The following is a 19,984-nucleotide window of genomic DNA, read 5'->3' as shown; positions in this document are numbered from 1 at the left end:
CATCTTTTCCCAACTCTGTGTCCAGGGATGTCTCGTTGGGAGCTTAGCATCAGCCCAGGTGGAAGGATTTACACCATGGAAATTGGCAAATGCAACAGATCAGGGCTTTTGTTCTGAGGGCTGTGGTTAAATCCTTACTGGCATGCCATGTGACAGGTCTGCCTGGGAATGACCTAGGGATCTTGGTGTCTGTCTTTGTATAGTTCTGTGCTTGGATGGTGCAGAGTCAGATAGAGTAGAAGGCCGTGCTGGCCTCAGAGGTGTTCACCTGCTGTGCTGTGGGGAACAGCACAAGACTGGAGAGTTCTGAGGTGGCAGGTCTGGGACCTGTGTGACAACAGCAGCTCAGAGGATCGCTGGGAATGGAAGCTGCTCCTTCTGTCAAGGCTGTGCAGACACACTGTGGCTCTCTTACATGACAGCCATACAAGCAGAAGAAAGAGGACAGAAAAAGATGTGACTTGGATAGCCTCGGGTCTCCGATGAGGGGCAGATACAGCCCGTGCTGTAATTCCTAGCCTGCATCCTTTTAGAAAGCTAGGTAAAAGTAATTTAGATTAAAGATTACTTTGATCTGATTTCCAACCCGTTCTCCCAGCTGTGGTGACTGAGTACCGCATTTTATTGCTTCTCGAATGCACATTCCTTTCATATTTTTTAACATCTCTGAAATCAGGAAGCATCTTACAACTGATGGTGTCTTCGCACTAGGTCACAATTTAATAGGCAGCTCCCTTTTCTTTCTTAGTGATACACAAAATAATAGCGCAAATCCAGTCAACGGTGTTTTAGATTTGACGAGAGAGAGTACGAAGGAACGTGCATGCAGGGGAGGAGTCACGCTGCGGTATTAAATTGGTGATGTTATTCCACGAAACATTGTTCTAACAATCTAGCCATGTTGCTGTTTGCTCATCTCGTTCATTGTTTCTCAATGCCACAGAGTCTTCTCGATCTATGCCATCCAATATGGTAGCCACCAGCCACGTGTGGTCATTTAATTTTTAAATTAACATTAGGTAAATTTAATCCATGTTAAAATTCCATTCCTTAGTCACACTCGCCACATTTCCGGTGCTCAACAACCATGTGGAGCAAGTGGCTGCCATGTTGGACAGCGCAGAAAAATAGAGTATTTCCAGCATCGAAGAAGTTCTATCAGACAGCACTCCTCCAGTTTATACCCTTGTTTCTCAAAGTGTGGTTCAGAGAACAGCAGCTTCTGAATCACCTGGAGCTTATTAGAAGTGCAGTCTTGGACCCCACCCCGGACTGACTGAACCAGAATCTGCATTTTAACAAGATCCCCAGGGGACTCAATGCATGTTAGAGTTTGAGAAGCATCACTCCATGATATACATCCACCATGTTTAAGGAGCCAGTCCCCCAGTGATGGATACCTGGGTTCCCTCACAATGCAAGCAACAGTGCAATGGCTATTCAGGGGCATGCCCCTTATGTACCTAAAGAGACTTCTCTGAAATATTCGCAGGAGCAAGACCACTGGGCCAAAAGGCCTACTTTTATTGAATTTCACCAAGCATTGGCAAATTTTTGTCCAAATAAGAAGAATTTCTGTCTCCCCAAACCCTCAACAATGTCTGTAGTTCATTCATTCATTCAGCAAATATTCATTAAATCCTATTCTGTACAAAGTACTGTCCTGGGAGCAAAACAGATAAACACCTCTGTCTTTAGGGAACTCACTTCTAGAGGAGAGGCAGAGAAGAAACACATGAGTAAGTAAAACATAAAGTATGACAGATGGCAGTTAAGTACGTGGAGAAAAGTAAAGCAGATGGGATGCAGAATGTCAGAGGAGGGTTGCAATCTTAAGTGGGTGGTTGTGCAATGAAGAGTTAACTCAGCAGGCCTGGGCTGTCAAACCCTACACATTACAAAGAAAGGTTTGGCCCTTGGCCGGCTTCTGGGAGGGAACCTCTAAGCCCTTGAAATATCTTTCCTTTATCAGGAAGTGTCTTTGTTGACCTGGAAGCCATGGGCCATGCCAGATAGTCCATCCTAATAAGGTGACTTATGGTGGAAGCCTTGGGATATGTTGTATCAATTTGACCTCTGGAGGGGCTGAAGACCAAGGTCAGTCACAGGCAGACAGCCACGTGCCTATATGACCAACACCCAGCAAAAACCTAGACACCAACGCTCAGGTGAGCATCCCTTGTGGATGGTACTCTGTGCGTGCTGTCACACATTGATCTGGGAGAAGGAGGCACAGTCTGCACGACTCCACTAGGAAAGACACTGGAAGCTTGTATTTGGTCTCTCCTGGACTCTGCCCTCTGTGCCTTTTCCTCGATGATTTTAATCTCCATCCTTTTGCTGTCATAAACCCAAACCATGAGCATACCAACTTTTCTGTGTTGAGTTCTGTAAATCCTTCTAGTGATTCATTGAACCCGTCTTGAGGACCCCCAACTACAGAGGTCAAGGAAGTCTTCAGGGAGAGGATGGAAAGAATGCAAGAAACCATGCAGACATCTGGTCATCTGGTTTGGAAGGGCGTTCCAGGAGTGGGAACAACAGGCATTAAAGTTCTGAGATGGGAGTGTGCCTGGAATGAGAGCAGCAAGAGAAGAGGAGAGGGTTGATGGTGGTAGAGGACTGTTGGGGGCCAGATGGTCTAGAGTCTTGAAGCCCACCATAAAGAAACATGACTTTCACTCTGAGATGGAAGGCACCGCAGGGTTTTAAGAGGAGTGACCTGACTTGACATACATTTTGAAAAGTCACTCTGGCTGCTGTGTCAAAAATAGAGTGTAGGTGGGGCCGACCCGGTGGCACAGTGGTTAAGTTCACACATTCCATTTCAGTGGCCCAGGGTTCGCCGGTTCAGATCCCGGGTGCGGACATGGCACCACTTGGCAAGCCATGCTGTGGTAGGCATCCCACATATAAAGTAGAGGAAGATGGGCACGGATATTAGCTCAGGGCCAGTCTTCCTCAGCAAAAAAAGAGGAGGATTGGCAGCAGATGTTAGCTCAGGGCTAATCTTCCTCAAAAAAAATTTTTTTGTTAAATAAATAAAATAGAATGTAGGCAGAAAAGGACAGAAACAGGGAGAACAGATAAAAACTTGTGATAATCCAGGTGAGAGATGATGGTGGTTGGGAGGGACCAGGGTGGCAAGGATGGAAGTTGTTGAGAAATGGTTGGATTCTTGATCTATTTTGAGCTGAGAGGGTTTTGTTACAAAATGGATGAGTGGTGTGAGAAAAGGGATTCAAGGGCAAGACTAAGGTTTTGGCCAAGGAATGGAAGGATGGAAAGATCATCTACTGAGAAGAACAGGACCACAAGAGGAGCCTGTTTCCAACATGGGAGGACAGGAATTTGGCGGGGTTTTTTTTTAATTATTGAGGTAAAATTGGTATATAACATTATATAAGTTTCAGGTGTGAAACATCATAATTCAACATCTGTATACACTACAGAGTGATCACCACCAAAGGTCTAGTTACCATCCATCACCATACAATTGACCCCCTTCACCCATTTTGCCCATCTTCCAACCTCCTTCCCCTCTGGTAAGCACCAATCTGTTCTCCATATCTATGCTTGTTTTTGTTTTTGTTTTATTTGTTTGTCTTGTTTCTTTAGAGTCCACATATGAGTGAAATCATACAATGGTTGTTTTCTCTCTGTCTGATCGACTTCACTTAGCATAATACCCTCAAGATCCATCCATGTTGTCACAAATGTCAAGATTTAACCTTTTTTATGCCTGAGTAGTATTCCATCATACAGATATACCACATCTTCTTTATCCAGTCATCCATCAATGGACACATAGGTTGTAGGAGTTCGGTTTTGAACGTGGAGATGTTGAGTAGGCAGTTGGATGTCAAGTCAAGAGTTCAAGAGCAAGGTCTGTCTGGAGACATAAACTTGGGAGTCGTCAGCATGTAGATAGTATTTAAAGCCATGAGACCAGATGAGATCACCAAGGGAGTGAGTGTAGACAGAAGGGAGAAGAGGATCAAGTGCTGAGCTCTGGGGTGCTCCACCATATAGAGGGGGGACATGGGGAGAAAATGGTACCCGATGTGGATGAGAAGCAGCCAGTGAATTGTGAAAAAGACCAGGAGGGTGTAGTGTCCCAGAGCCAAGGAAAGAAACTCTGAACAGACAGGGAGTGACCCACTTGTTAAATGCTGCTGCTAACTCAAGTAAGATGAAGCCTAAAGAGCTGGCTATTGGGTCCAGCAATATGGAAGTTATTGGTGCCCTTAAAAAGGGCGCAGTTGGTGGAGCAGTCAGATAGAAAGGCTGCATGGAGTGGGCTCAAGAGAGAACAGGAGAGGAATCACAGACAGGGAGTGTCGCCAACTATTTTAGAGAAGGAGTGCAGTTGAGGGAGCAACAACTGGTCCGGGAGCTGAAGGAGAGCATGAAGGTTGAGAGAAGGGTTTTTTTTTTTTTTTTTATTGTTTTAATGGAAGATGGGAGAAATTGTAGCATGTTTGTAAGTTAATGGGACTGCTCACTGGGGGAGAAAAAAAAATGATGCAGACAAAGGAGCAGAGAACTGCAGACTGCGACAATTTCCTCAAGAAGGTGAGAGCGGACAGGATACAGGACTCAAGTGGAGGGGTCTGACTTAGATGGAGGTGCAGACTGTTCATCTATAGAAATGGGAGAGGAGACAGAGGATGTGGGCATAATTTCTGCTATTCTGATGGGTGGAAAGATGATGACTGGGGCCAACATCCTTCATAACATAGATCCAGCTTTAAAGAAGAATTTGTGTCTCTCAACTCCTCGTGCATCTTTCTCTCCAAGAGCAGGTGTCTGGTTTCTCCCCGGGCATTTCTCTGTCTTTCTGTCTCTCTGTCTTTGTATCTCTCTGCATTTCCTCCGTCCTCTCCCAACCACCCTGTCCTTCTATCTCTGTCTATTTACCCCTTTGTTTCTTTCTCTGTCTCCCCCATTCCCTTCATGTTTGCATTTGAGCCTCTCCTCCGGGCCTGGGTGTGGGACCAACTTTCTAGTCCCAACCAGCACTTCCAACCAGAACTTCCAGTTTCTGCTTGACAAAGAACCCCATTTTGAAGCCAACCTAGGGTGGGGCCTCCAGGAACCTCAGGCTGCCTCCATCTCTCCAGTTTTACTTATCTAACAAGCACATTTCTGGCCCTTGGTCCACGCCAGGCTCTCATCTGGGCTCCATCAAATATTAACTCATTTAACCCTCCTCTATGAGGTCACTGCCATTGAGATCCCCATTTTACAAATGGGGACACTGAGGCACAGAGTTGTCATGCCACTTGAACTCAAGCAGTCTAGCTCCGGAGTCTGAGATCTAAACCACTAGGAACACTGCCTCTTTTTTCCAGTCCTTTCTTCTTTCTCTGGCCCTGCTCTCTGTTGGGGGAGAGACCCTGATCTGTGTGACAGTACACCTGGATTTGGTCCAGTTGTGTGACCTCCAGCAGCTTATTCCCCTCCACTCCAGTTGCTTTACTGATCAAGTGAGGGTGGAATGCACCCAACCCTCTTTGGGCCCATGACCTCACTTCAAGGAGAATCAACTAACCTAAGTCCTGCCCAATTATAACGCTTAATATCATTGTTGACCTGGTACTTACCCCTCAGCAAATACCAAAGCCAGTCACCCTCACTCCACGTTCCAGCCCTTCCCAAATGAGAAAGGCTTTTCTGGAAGCATGGACCCAAGCCACAAGAGGGCACAGCTACCCTGACTTCTCACACAGACCTGTCACCTCACTTAACCTGGCATCCTCCCTCCTGCCATCCAGCCTGGACCCAACTCTACTCAAGAAGAGTGAACTCAGTCCCCACTCTGGGTCCAGCCCTGGGAGGTGGGGTAATTCCAAGGCGGAGAAGGACAGTGGCCTTTCTCTCACCTTGAGAGGAGTTCACAGCTATGACCCAGCCCACACCCACCAGCATCCTACCCCAGCGCAGACATTCAATCTCACGTCAAGTCTTCATTATCAATGTCAACCCACAACACCAACTCGACTGTATTTCAACACCTCCCCATCCAAAACCTCAACCTTGGCACCATCTCCAGCCCCAGCCCAACAGGACTCCATCAACAACCTTACCCCCAGATCCCTCCCATCTACAGCCCAATCCTATCCCCAAAATCAGCTCCAACCCCATCCTCTCCCCATGCCCATTCTCCTCCCCAAACTCATTAGCATTCTCAGTGCTGTCATCAGATCCATCCTGAACCTGACCACAAACTTTTCTTCCTAGGGTAGGGAAAAATTGTGCAAGACTTTGAGATGGACCCGCAGATGTCTTCAACGGAAAACTAGAAGGGTTAGCTGATTTTATGAGGTCTCTGCTCCTTCAATAAAATCGTTGACGTATGCTCATCTTAAATATGTAGGCAAGTCATGGTTAGACCCTCTAAAAATGTCTTTTAACACTAGTTTTGATACCTACATCCAAACATTAACTCCCCCAGTATGGACCATACCAGTTTTGATGGGAATCGTCACTGTACCATCTCAACCCTTCATCCTTATCATGACACCACTGCTGTCTCTCCTTCCAGACTTAATCTGGTCCCCATCCATGGCTTTCTTCCAAATTCTGACCCCACCTCCATCCTCCCTAATCCTTAATCCTGCCCCCTCCACCCCCAAGGATTAGTTCTCGGTCCCACCCAGTCACAGTTCCAGGAGCCGCCCACTCATTCTCCAAACACCACCTCTTCCTGCTTCCTCTTCGCACTCATCCCGGCCCCCAGAGCTTTCTGATTCCTCCTTTTCCCCACCTACGTCCCGGCGGACTCCCTCAACCCATCTGGCCCTGCTCCTAAAGGGCCATTTGTCCAAAGTATTGCTTTCCCAGGCCCAATCCCTGCCCCCATCCAAATCCAAGACAGTTGATTTCTATCCACCTCCCTGAAGATTCCCTTCTTCTGCCTGATGGTTGGGGAAGAAGGAAATGGTAGAATAAATTTGAGCATCCTTGTGTTTTTCAGAAGAAAAAGGGCTGGAGGTGGAGTTGGGGCTGGAGATGAGGCTGAGAAGTGGAATTTGGTTGTGTTGGCTTTGGTTTTGATAAGGGCTGTTAATGGGATTCAGTTTGAGGGATAGGCTGATGGTAAGGGGTCTGGTTAGGATTAGGTAGGTAAAATGGAAATAGGGTGGAAAAGGGCCATCTGGGGGACAGATGCACGGGGTTGGAATGGAGATCAGAAAATGGGATGGAAAATGGGTCGGTGTTAGGGAGAGTCATGAGGATTTGGGGTGGGTTTAGGCTGTTCCTTTCCCTCTAGGTGGGTCCTGCAGCCTGAAAATTCACAGTGGGTTCAACTCGGGCTTGGGCGGGGCCAGATCTGGGTCCCAGCTTGTCCTGGAAGCTCCGCCCCCCAGCGGAGGGCCAAGCCCAGGCTGGGGGCTGCTTGGCGACAGCCTGGCGAGGCTTCGGGGGTGGAGAGGGGGAGGCCAACAACAGGGAAATGCTGAGGGCGCTGGGGGAGGGAGTTCAGAGGTTAAAAGCCATGGGTCCGGGCTGAAGTTGGAGGCAGCCCGCGGCAGAAAGCTCTTCATCCGGGCCTCTCAACCAGGTAGGGTCCGCCAGGAGCGGGGGCGGGAGCGTCGGAGGAGAGGAGAGGGGAGAGGAGGGAGAGGTGAGGAGGGAAGGGAATAGCGGGAGAATAGCTGAGTCAGGGAGATGGAGACGGAAGCCAGGGGCTCAGGAAGAGAGAGAGAAATCTGCAGAGATGAAGAGAAGTGAAGCACCAAGAAAGATAAGCAGCTCAGTTTGAGACCAGGTGTCCCGACCGACCCTAAGAGGAGACTGCGGACGGAGAGGGGAGAGGGAGGGCGCACAGAGGACCCTGGGGGGCCAGGGCTGGAGGGGCTGGCCACCTGGGGTGAGGGATTGCAAGCCGGTGTCCTGGGGGAAGAGGGTGCACGCCGCCCCCTCTACCTTGTTACTGCCCCAACCCCCGCCCGCCCTCCAAAGATAAACCTGGAGAGAGGGTGCAGATTCCAGGGTCAGAGTTCTCGGTGAAGGAGAGGAGATTCAAGACTGGGAAGGGCAGGAGCAGAGGGAGGGGGTGTCCAGAGATGGGGGTTCTGGCCAGCCCTTAACACCTCCTTCAACTTCTCAGGCCCACCCGGCCTGCCCCCCACCCCGGAGAGTCGCCATGTGGCCCCTGGCCGCTGTGACCGCCTTGCTGAGCGTGACCTTGTCAGGCGGTAAGAATGCGCGGGAGCGGAGGCGGGGTGACGGCTCGGGACAATAATAGGAGAGGTCAGGCTAATAGGAGGGGTCAGGCCGAGGGGAGGGGGCGTGGCAGCCTCGAGCTCCGCCCCCCTCCCCTCCTTCAGCGGGGGTGGCTCTGAGAGCTTCCTGCTTGTCCTTACATGACCTGGTTTCCCGGCTGGGGTCAGCCCACTCTCCGCACCGACCCCAGACCCTTCCTTTGGGCGACCCAGCCCAGTTGCCCGCCCCCCCCGCCCCCCCCCCGCCATTTTCAAGTCTTCTAACTCTTCCCCACCAGCCCCTTCCCTGAGTGTCCTATTCAGCACTGGAGAGCCCACCCCCCAGCCGGTACCCCCACGGCAGCTCCTCCCACATTCGAGGCCTCTCTGAGAGTTAGAGGAGACAGACCCAGGTTCGAATCCTGATGCTGCTACTGTGAGCAAGTAACTTAGCTTCTTTCGTTCATCTGTAAGATGGCAACTTTAAGTCCTTACCTCAAAGGGTTGTTGTGAATATTAAAATGAGCTAAGACATGTCAGGTGGTCAGTGCGTGGCAGATAGCAAGGACTGGAAAGTTGGTCTTTGTTATTTTATTCGTAGGACAGCCATGTACCACTTAATGACTTCAGTCAAGGATGCCCTGCATATACGATGGTGGTCCCATAGGATTAGTCCCATATAGTCTAAGTACCACAAACCATGTGGGTTTGGGCAAGTGCTATAGAGGAAGATGAAATTTTCCTCTACCCTTCTAGGTTCTCCTGACTAGTACATGAGACAGATTAAAAGGAGAAAAACAGATAAAAGTTTAATAACATGTATACATGGGAGAAACCCAGGAAAAACCCAGTAACTCCAAAATGGTGAAAGCCCTCATCTTAAATACCATCCTTAGCTGAAGACAAAAGAATATGTTAGGGGTGGGGAGAGTCAGGGACTTCAAAGGGAAGGAAGGCAGTTTGCAGGTGGTTGAGAAGGAGCAGATGCTTAGAAAACAAGCGTTTGGCCACACAGAAACAGAAGCACGCCGAGGGGAGCCCAGGAAACAGGCTTTTCTGGGTTCCTCCCTGTCTACCACCTGGTTCATGTGATGCTAAGATGATAGCTCACTTCCTGAGACAGGTGGTTGGTTGGTTGGTTTGTTTTTTAGGGAAGTCCTTTTTTTTTTTTTTTTTGCAAGGGAAGATTCACCCTCAGCCAACAGCTGTTGCCAATCTTCTCCTCCTTACCCCACCCCCAGCCCCCAAAGCCCTAGCACATAGTTGTGCATAGTTGCAAGTTCTTCTGGTTCTTCTATGTGAGTCGCCACCACAACATGGCCACTGACAGATGAGTGGTGTGGTTCCATGCCCGGGAACCAAACCAGGGCCGCCAAAGCGGAGCTGCAGAACTTTAACCATGAGGCCATCAGGGCTGGATTGAGACAGGATTTTTTATCCGAATTCTTTTAGGCAGTTAAAGAAGAGATAAAAATTTTCTGAGCTTTTTGTTTCTTAAAAATAATCAGCTTAAAATGTTCCTCATGTTAAAGAGACATTTTAGGTGGTAAATTTTGTTCCCCTTCAGTGTACTCTGTGATGTTCGCACAATGACGAAATCACCTAATGACACGTTTCTCAGAATGTATCCCCATTGTTAAGCGATGCGTGACAGTGTTCTGTCTCCATTCTCAGCCCCTTCTAGAATCTTCCAGTTTGTTTTTCCTTTAATCCTTGGGGTGATTCCAGATCTATCTGATTCCACCCAGAGTTGGTTCCCAAAGAGTCCTCTCTTCCCATTTAAACCCCTTTCCCTGCCTTTGCAGGCAAGTTCTCTGGAAACCCCATTCATACATCGTTTATTTTCATTCATTCAACAAACAGCTGTTGAGCATAGACACATTCTCTGCTCTCAGCACCCAGAGCCTAGAGGGAATGGATGCAGACATTATTCAGTTACCCCAATAATTAGTTAATAATTAGTTACAACTGTTGTGAAGTGACAGCTTCAAGGAGCCTAGAGATGTAGTGGCAGCTCCTGGCGTGGAAGGCCTTCCAGAGGACTTGACCCTTGAGCTGAGACCCAAGGGAGGGAGGGATCTGAGGGCACCTGGCACCCAGCACCATCTTTGGTCTGAAAGTGGGGTGGCTTCTCTCCCTTGGTGTCACTCCAAGGACTCATGCCCATGTCCTGAGCCCCTCCTGGGTGTCACACCCTGGACAAGGAGTTCCACATGCACCCTCTTGTGGAATCTTCAGTAGCCTTATGAGATAGATGCACTATAATTACTCCAGTTTTACAGCTGAAAGACCCAAAACTCTGAGACAGCAGGGTCCAGCCCCAAAGACACTGGCGGTACCTGAGCCAGGATCCTAATCCATGCTGCCAGCCCTGTCCCCCACATCCTGGACTTTATGCCCTGGAAAACCATCTTCATGATTTTAGACCTAATGATCTGCTTAGAGTCAATTCTTTTTTTTTTTTTTTTTTTTTCACTTAAAGCATATTAGAGGTAAACTTTATATTGCTGTCCTAATGGAAAACAGCCTCCTTTTCCATTACCTATAAATAAAAGGTAAGAGGAAAAAAAATCCTACACAATGAAACATGAACAATATGTTTACTGGGTTGGACCACCTGAAATTGCCAATAGTTGACCCTTTTTGACTTCTCCTAAAACAACGATTGCAGATGATTCAAATTCGCAAATTTTAGATTGCTGGCTGAAGGCTTTTGCTTCTTCCTGGTTTAAAAAACTGAGCTCAGTGAGGATTAGAGAGGTGTTAAAAGCATATTAGCACCTTTATGAGACTTTCTTCCCAACAAATCAGGATTGAAAGGGAACTGGATGATGATTGCAATCTGATGTTGTTTAAAGCACCATCTCTGTACCACCTCAAGTGACCCGGTGCCCACTATGATTCGTGTCCCCAACTCTGAGAACCACTGAGCTAATCCCACTGCTTGTGTAGGTGAGGGAGGTGGCCCAGGGAGAAGGGAGCTGCTGGCCACAGCGCTGGGGACCCCCTGTCTTAGCTAATAATAATAACAGTCCCAACTTACTGAGTGCTTACTCTGTGCCAGATGCTGTGTGCATCTTAGATGTAGGATCTTATTGAATCCTACAACTGCCCCATGAGGGATGAAACTATTTTCGTGCTTTATGGCTGAGAAAACTGGAGCTGGCAAGTTGTACGGGATCACCTAGCCACAAAGTGGCACATTCAGGACTGGATTTTCTGTTTGTCTACTGCTGTGCCTCCAATGCCAGGCACAGTGCCTGACACACACAACATTCATTGGTTGAGTACCTACTGCATGCCAGACACTCCTAGGTACTGAGGATGCAGCCCTAGAAAAAACAGTTCAGTATCAGTTGCCAGTAGGGTTGACAGTCAAGATGGGGAGATTACGAAAAACATAAATGGAAACAGATATAAAAAGAAATGAACAGTGATCAAGTCTCTGATGAAAATCAACCGGGGAGATGGAACAGGGAATGACTGGGGCATTAGGAGGGGCAATATTGGACCAGGTGGCCAGGGGGTCAGGGATGGGTTTAAATTCTGAGTGCCATTGAGTAGAATCTTTCGTACATATATACGATATCCTATGTCTGCCCTGTCCAATATGGTGGCCACTGGACATATGGGACTTCTGAGCATTTCAAAGGTGACTGGTGCGACTGGAGAACTGAATTTTTCATTTTGTTTTAGTTAATTTAAATTTTAATAGCAACATGTGGCTAGTGGCTACCATATTGAACAGTGTGGGTCTAGAGAAAGAACTGTCCAGACAGAGGAAGCAACAAGAACAAAGGGTCTAGTGTGTTTGAAGAACAGGTCCATGGCTCTGGAACAGAGTGAGTGAAGAGGAGAGAGGTGGGAGATGGGACCAAGGAGACTAGCAGGGGTCGCATGATGCTGAGTCCTGCAAACTGAATTTGGGAGTGGTTAGCCTATGGATGTTATTTAAAGCCATAGAGGCACAAATAAATATGTGTTGAAAGGATGGGTGCATGGATGGATACTGCCTACGTAGGCAGACACGTAGGGGCAGGCTCACTTCTACCTCCTGAAATCCATCCCCATGGTGTAATGAGATAGAAAATGCAGATGGGGAGAGAAAGTCATGCTTCCACTTACCTATCAGAAGCATCCTCATTCCATGAACACTTCTTGTCACCCCAATGGAGGTTTTGACATTTCTCCGGAAAAGAATGTCACCTCTATGCCCTGACTCATCTCTGCTACACAAAAAATGGCAACTCCCAGAGTCCAACAAGTGAATCATCAGTTCCTGGTCACCCAGAGCAAAATTCTGACCCCCTCCCCAAGCCCAGGAATCACAACTTTAGGCTTTCTTCCTGCTGGACCTCAATTCTCTAACATTTTCTCTTCTCCACCAGGCATCTCTCAGGAGTCTCCCAAGATTCTGAACAACACCACCAATGGGACCAATGGGTTTCTCCCGGGTGGCTATACCTGCCTCCCCCACTCTCAGCCCTGGCAGGCAGCCCTACTGGTACAAGGGCGACTGCTCTGTGGGGGAATCCTGGTCCACCCTAAATGGGTCCTCACCGCCGCACACTGTCTGAAGGAGTATGTGGGGGTCAGGGGAGCATGGGTAGGGATGAGAGTGGGACAAGGGTGGTGGATGGGGTGGGTTTGGATTTGAAGATGAAGTTAGAGTTAGGGTTGGGGGTGAGCATGAGAATGAGGTTTGGGGTGGATATATGGGGGCTGGGTATAAAAATGGAATTGAAGTAGGGGATATGGATGGGATTGGAGTGGAGGAGGCGAAAAGAGATGTGTTTGGAGATGAAGAAGGTGAGATGGGGAAGAGGCTAGGGCTGGGATGAGGATGGGGATGGGCTCATCTTCTCCTCTAACCACTCCCTTCCTACACCCACAGAGGGTACAGAGTTTACCTGGGCAAGCATGCTCTGGGGCGTGTGGAGGCTGGAGAGCAAGTGAGGGAGGTAGCCCGCTCTATCCCCCACCCTCAGTACCAGATCAGCCCCACCCACCTGAACCACGACCACGACATCATGCTTCTGGAGCTGAAGTCACCAGTCCAGCTCACGAGCCGCGCCTGCGTCCTGCCCCTCTCCCACACTGACTGCCTCCCCCCTGGCACCTGCTGTCGAGTATCTGGCTGGGGCACCACCACAAGCCCCCAGGGTACGCACCCACACAGGTGTCTGGAGGTCTCACAGAGTGGCCGGGAGAAGTGGGGCAGAGATGGGAGGGTAGGTCGGAGGAGGATTCTTTATATATAAAGGTTTAAGTGTATATACAGTTATATATTACATATGTGGTATGTATATAATGTATATATAATATGAAAAGACATCTTTTACATAAATATAAATTTCTAAATATAAAGCTAATTTGTTATATATCATATACAACATAGTTATTTATATCCTTTATGTAAATATATAAATATAAATTTATAAATATAAAGTTATATGTTATATGTAATATATAGTTATCTATATTCTTTATAGAAATATATAAAACTGTAATATATACTATATAGTATATATACATCATATAGTTATATAAATTAGATTTATTTTCTAAATTATAGATGGTATATTTATGTATTTATTTAAATATATTTGTATATAAAGTATAATAAAATTCTAAATATGTTTAAATATAAATATTTATAATTTAGAAGGTAAATTTAAAATATTGCTAAGTATGTCTATTAAGTATAAATATATCCCTTATATACGTTATACATATGCATTTAAAGTTGGTCTCTATGGCAACAAGAGCCCGTTGTTTCTCCATAGTGGTCCCCAGCTCTCTCCCAGTCTTGTTTCTATATCTTTCTCCCCAACGTGCTCCATCTCTCTACCTGCCACTCTGTCTTACTCTCCCTCATCTTTCTCCATCTCTCCTCTTCATGTTTTCCCCATGTCCACTTCTCTCTCACCATCTCTGTCTTCCTATTTCTTCCAGCTCTTTCTCTTTCCCCATCACTCGCTCCATCTCTCTCTTCTTCTAGCTCCCCATTCACCTCTCTTCCCTCCCAGTTCCTTGCCCCATCCCTCTCCATCTTTCCCTCCACTTTTCTCTTCATCTTTCCTTCCACCTCTCCCCCCATTTCCACGTTTCTGTCTCTTCCATCACTTTCCCCATTTACATATCCCATCTCTTCCCCCATATTCCTCTTCCCATCTCTATTTTCTACCAACTCTCTGCCCAGCCAACTCCCACCCCATAGCCTGTCTAAGACAGGTGTCTTTAGACTTTCTTCTCTCTCCTCCCCAGTGAACTACCCTCAGACCTTACAATGTGCCAATATCCAGCTACGCTCAGATGAGGAGTGTCGTCAAGTCTACCCAGGGAAGATTACACCCAACATGCTGTGTGCTGGCTCGAAGGAGGGTGGCAAAGACTCCTGTGAGGTGAGGGCAAAGGTGTCGTGGGTTGCCATGTGCCAGAATGGCAGTGGGAAGAGATGCTTTGTAAGGCGAGATGTCCCCTGGCATAGAGGGTCAAGATAAAAAGAGTAGGCTGGCAAACATAATTCATCTTAAGCCTAGGCTTTCGCTGACAGTGGCTGCCCAAATCCTTGTGTTGAGATGCATAAAGATGGGGATTCTTTTGGTTGCAACTGACAGAATCCCAACTCAAACTGGCTTAAGCAAAACACTGGCTTTTGTGACTGAAAAGTCCAAGGGTGCCTTGCCTCAGGCATGGATAGATCCAGGTGCACAAATAATGGTCAAAGACTGTCTTTTTTTTTTTAACTCACAGCTGTTCTCTTCTATTTTGGCTTCATTCTCAATTAAATTCTTCCTATGCAATAGCAAGATGGCCCCAACAGCTTTGGGCTTACATCCTACCCTCTAAGCAACTCTATTGGAAAGAGAGAATATCTCTTTTCCAATAGTTTACATAAGTATCTTGAGCACGATTCTCACTAGTCTGATTGAGTGTGATACGAATTAATGATGTGTGCCTTATTGATTAGTAATGTCTGCCCTGGGCCCAGGGGAAGTAGATGTACACGTGTGTTGTATACCCTACCCAGGTGTGGACAGGTTAATTCAATAGTAAGATGGCAGGGAGACCAAAAAACTGAAGCAGGGTTAGGGGGTAGGGGGTGCAAGGTGGGATTTGGTGCCAGGGACCCAAGAACAGGTGTATGAGGTAAGCTGTCAGCACTTTATTGAGACCAAGGAACAGAAAAACAGGGAGAGACATGGAAGTGTCTGTCTGCCTGTCTCTTTCTATCTCAGTGTCTGTCTCTGTCTTTCTCTTTTCCTGCCTCTCTGTCCCTCTGCATTTGTCTTCTTATCTTTTTTCTTATCTCTCACTGTCTCTGATGCTGTCTCTCACCCTCCATATTTCTCTGTCTCTTTTTATCTCTACCTCCATGGGTGTCTCTCTCCATCTTTTACTCTCTCCCCACATGTCCCCATGACTGCCTTTGTTTAACCTCAGCAAGGACCCCACCTCTCTCTCTCTCTGTCCCCCACTCAGGGCGACTCTGGGGGCCCCCTGGTCTGTAACGGAACACTCTACGGCGTCATCTCCTGGGGAGACTTCCCATGCGGGCAGCCCAACCGGCCTGGCGTCTACACACGAGTCTCTCGATATGTTTCATGGATCCAAGAAACAATCCGACAACAGAAAACCCAGCAGCAGAAATGGACGAAGGGCCCGCAGTAAGAGTCAGTTGACTTACCTACCTCCTTCCTCCAACCATACCCTCCTTGCTTGGTTTGCCCAGCCCTGCTCTGCCCCTCCCAGAGTGTTCCAGTTGAGCCAGTGATCCACGATCTCAAAATGTCCAATCCCAGCTGACATTTGATGTTTCAAAAGCACTGAGTCTCTGCCAGCATCATGGTCTCCCAGACGCTGCCTCCCGGAAACATCCCAGTCTCTTGAATGTCCCAGCCCAGACACAGTTCCAGATCTCCCTACCGTTTCTACATAAACCCAGATCACCATCTGAACGTTCTGTGACACGCTCAAATACCTCCATCAACCCATCCCAGCAATATTCTACGTCCTGTGAACGGACCTTCCTTGACAACATCCTATACCCCTTCAAATATTTGTTCATTGCCAATATTCTAGATTCTCTTAGCGGAAACATGGTTTCGGATTCCTGCAAGCTTTGGGTTACAACCTTTTTTGTCAGCCAATCAATACATACCTTATTTTATTTGTGTTTCTGTTTAAAGACACTTAGTTTAATATATATCATTGATTCATTCATACTGAATTCACGGCCAACAGCACTATAACTCGTGCCTGAAGAAAGCTCATCTAACACGTATTTTCTTTCTCTTTTTTTATTGCGGTAACATTGGTTTACAACATTATATAAATTTCAGGTGTGCATCATTATATTTCAATTTCTGTGTAGATTACATCATGTTGACCACCCAAAGACTAATTACAATCCATCACCACACACGTGTGCCTAATCGCCATTTTTGCCCACCTCCCTCCCCCCTTTCCCTCTGGTAACCATCAATCCAATCTCTGTCTCTATGTGATTGTTTGTTTTTGTTTTTATCCTCTACTTTATGAGTGCAATCATACAGTATTTGACTTTCTCCCTCTGACTTATTTCACTTAGCATAATACGCTCAACATCCATCCATGTTGTCACAAATGGCTAGATTTCATCATTTTTCATGGCTGAGTAGTATTCCATTGTGCATATATACCACATTTTCTTCATTCATTTGTCCCTTGGTGGGCACCTAGGTTGCTCCCAAGTCTTGGCTATTGTAACACACATCTTTTCTCTGTAAGGCACGTCATGGTCTCCTTGCATTTAGGAACACTGAACAGCACCTCAGTGCTATGCTCGGGGGGCATTTTAAACTGTGAAATCACCTAGCAAAAGCACAAAAATGCAAATAAAGTGGCACTAAGTTGACCATGAAAAGGACACTTGTTTGCAGGATGAGAGCTGCACCAAGAAAGCAAAGCATTGTTTTCTTCAACCTCAGCTGAGAATGTGCTGTGGACACAAAGAACCAATAAGCATCCTAGAGATGGGAGACATAAGGTGAATTTTACTTAAGCTGGGAAGGCAGTCTTCACCGAGGGAGAGAGCATGCCAGAGAAGCGTGGTTTGCAGCATAGTTACAGACTGTTTCAGAACAAAGAACATACATCATGCATGACAGGCATACATTTTTTCAAAGTTACAAGGAGATATTTTGCTGTGGTTTGGCACGTACACAGCAGATCAACTTGACCCTGGTTTCTGGGAAGAAGAACTTACCTTCAAAAGAGTCCTGGTATTGATGTCAGAGGAAGGAAGGCGTTCATCTTCAAAGAGTGCGTCCTTTGCTTTGGGATAGTGAGACAAAGCAGAGGTACAACGCGTGTTTGTCAGGCTGTAAGTCAGGCTGCTCTGGTTAAAATAAAATTCAGACCAAATCAGGTTTAAACCAGAATAGCATCCTGATACACCATAGCATTTAAAATATTTCTTATATCCATGTACATCAGGCAACTCAAACTTTTCGCCACTCCGTGCATGTTTGTGAATGACCGCCAAAGCCTCCAGATTATTGGTTTTGGGGTATTGGTAGATTTTAGTGAGTAGGTGAATTCGAAAATTTGGAATCCGTGAATAATGAGGATCAACTGAATACGTGGGGGTGAAGGTGAGGGATGTGTCAAGGATGATCATTCCATCATCTCTGGTTTCCACAAAGGGAGACTAAGTTACTGTTTAAAAGCACAGAGGGTGGAGTCCAAAAGATCTGTTTTAGCAATGAAGGATCTTTATCCTTGGGGAGCCTCAGTTTCCTCATCTGGTATGTTGACCTTAAACAAATAGAAAGCCAGTTATTTCTCCAGCAAAAATGGGTTTGTTTGGGATCAGCAAAGAACTCCAATTCAGGATCTGCAACCATGGTCAGCCAAGTGGAGGAGAAACTTTTAGAGAAGGGAAGAGGGAGTTAGGAGGGCTGCTGGAAACAGAGTCCATTGAAAGAACTGAGAATTGAAGTACAATGACTTTTCTTTGAGTTGTGACAGCCAGTCTCTCATTGGCTGAGCTCTTGCCGGGCAAGGAGAGGAAGTCTTTGTTCTTGCTGGGTTCTACCGCATCATAGGGCACGAGAGCTCCCTCTGCTGGCCTCCTGACTCCATTTTAAATGGGATTTCTGTCTACTAACTTTCACAGGTACTAACAGGACCTACTGCTCAGGGCTGTTGCGAAGATTGAGTGAAAGATCGGCATTTAAAGACTATAAACTTCTCAATCAATGGAGAAGAAGCACGACGTAGTAAAGAGCATCGTTTCTGAGGCCAGCCTGCCTGGGTCTGAGTCCCAGCTCAGTCACTTATTCAATCATGTGACTTACCTTTTGGGTGTCTCAGTTTTCCCATCACTCAAATGGGTAGAACAATGGTACTTAACACCAAATCGCTTAAAGACTAAAGGCCAAACCATGAAGTTAATAGAAGATAACAGCAGAGAAAATTTTGTGACTTAGGATGGGGAAGGGTTTTTTAAAACTTCAGAAGGACTAGTCATAAGGTAAAGCTTGTTTAATTTGATTATATCAAAGTCCTTAACTTTGATATAATTTTAATTTCTGCTCAACAAAAGATGATGTGGAAAAAGCAAATCGATGGCTGGAGATACTTGCAATCTGTAATATTGACCTGGGGTTGCTATCTAAAATGTGCAAGGAAACCCTGCACATAAATAAGAAAAATGTTAAAGGATATGAATGGGGGATTTGTAGAGGAGGAACCCCCAAAAGGAATCGTAAAAGATGCACAGACTCCATCAGTTATCTAAGAAATGCAAATACAAGTAACATACCATTTTATTAGATGGGTTAAAATCTTTAAATAACCTAAGTATTGTCAGAGATTCAGAAACACAGGGACCTTAGCACATAGCTGGTGTGAATGTTAATTAGTGCGGTTATTTCGGAAAGTAACTTCGCAGTCCTTGGTGAAATTATGTATATGCACACCTAAGACCCAGTAGTTCTACCACCTGGATGTCTGTCCTAGGGCAGTGATCCTGCAGGTCACAAAGGAGTGAGTACAAGTTGTCCGTCATTGAGCTGTTTGCTGTGCTGGGAATGAGGAAACCTGGGTGCCCACTATTGGGTTCACGGATGACAGGATGTGGCAAAGACCACCACAGAGGACTTTACAGCAGTTAAAAGCAACAGACTAGATGTGCACATAGCAACATGAAGGGAATCTTAAATGTATGGCGCTGCCAATCTCAACGGTAAAAGTTAAAAAGACTGACAATACTAAGTGTTGGTGAAGATGTGGGGCAACTGGAACACTCATACACTGCTGATGGCAATGCAAAATGGCACAACCACTTTAGAAAACATTTGGCAGACACATGTGTGTGGTAATGGCTTGTAATTAGTCTTTGGGTGGTGAACATGATGTCATCTGCACAGAAATTGAAATATAATGATGTACACTGAGATTTATATAAAGTTATAAACCAATGTTACCGCAATAAAAAAAAATGATAGATTCTAACAAGAAAAAGAAAACATTTGGCAATTTCTTATAAAGTTAAATACATACGTATGATATGATCCAGAAATTCCACTCTTAGGTGTCTGCCCGAGAGAAATGACAACCTATGTCCACACGATGATTTATATGTGAATGTTCACGGCAGCGTTATTTGTAATAGCCAGAAAACTGGAGGCAGCCCAGATATTCAACAGCTGGTGAATGGATAAACAAATTGTGGCATTTGCCTACTGTAGAATACTGCTCAGGAATAAAAAGGAATGAACTACTGA

General features: G+C 46.3%; 1 protein-coding gene across 3 annotated transcripts; it reads left to right on the top strand.

The window, feature by feature from the left end:
* Positions 1–7,364: 7,364 nt before the first annotated feature.
* KLK13 (kallikrein related peptidase 13) lies at positions 7,365–19,984 on the top strand. Of its 3 annotated transcripts, none has more exons than XM_008544470.2 (7): positions 7,365–7,567; positions 8,117–8,204; positions 12,599–12,791; positions 13,105–13,373; positions 14,478–14,614; positions 15,696–15,886; positions 18,373–19,984. In XM_008544470.2, exons 2-6 carry the CDS (start codon positions 8,153–8,155, stop codon positions 15,882–15,884), a joined length of 840 nt encoding a protein of 279 aa, XP_008542692.1. In that variant the 5' UTR covers positions 7,365–7,567; positions 8,117–8,152; the 3' UTR covers positions 15,885–15,886; positions 18,373–19,984. The 3 variants fall into 3 exon arrangements, with proteins under 3 accessions (XP_008542692.1, XP_008542690.1, XP_008542691.1); XM_008544468.2 differs by having other exon boundaries at positions 7,383–7,567; positions 15,696–15,880; XM_008544469.2 differs by lacking the exon at positions 18,373–19,984 and having other exon boundaries at positions 7,424–7,567; positions 15,696–16,635.

This window comes from Equus przewalskii, chromosome 9 (genome assembly GCF_037783145.1).
Source record: "Equus przewalskii isolate Varuska chromosome 9, EquPr2, whole genome shotgun sequence".
In the NCBI taxonomy this organism is placed as follows: Eukaryota; Metazoa; Chordata; class Mammalia; order Perissodactyla; family Equidae; genus Equus; species Equus przewalskii.
This window is presented reverse-complemented; position numbering and strand designations above follow the sequence as displayed.

Bases quoted from the DNA above. Each gene is read 5' to 3' on its own strand.
- KLK13 (XM_008544468.2), top strand. From the start codon at position 8,153: ATGTGGCCCCTGGCCGCTGTGACCGCCTTGCTGAGCGTGACCTTGTCA. The intron at 12,792-13,104 runs GTATGTGGGGGT...CTACACCCACAG, and splicing joins GCCGCACACTGTCTGAAGGA to AGGGTACAGAGTTTACCTGG. The intron at 13,374-14,477 runs GTACGCACCCAC...TCTCCTCCCCAG, and splicing joins CACCACCACAAGCCCCCAGG to TGAACTACCCTCAGACCTTA.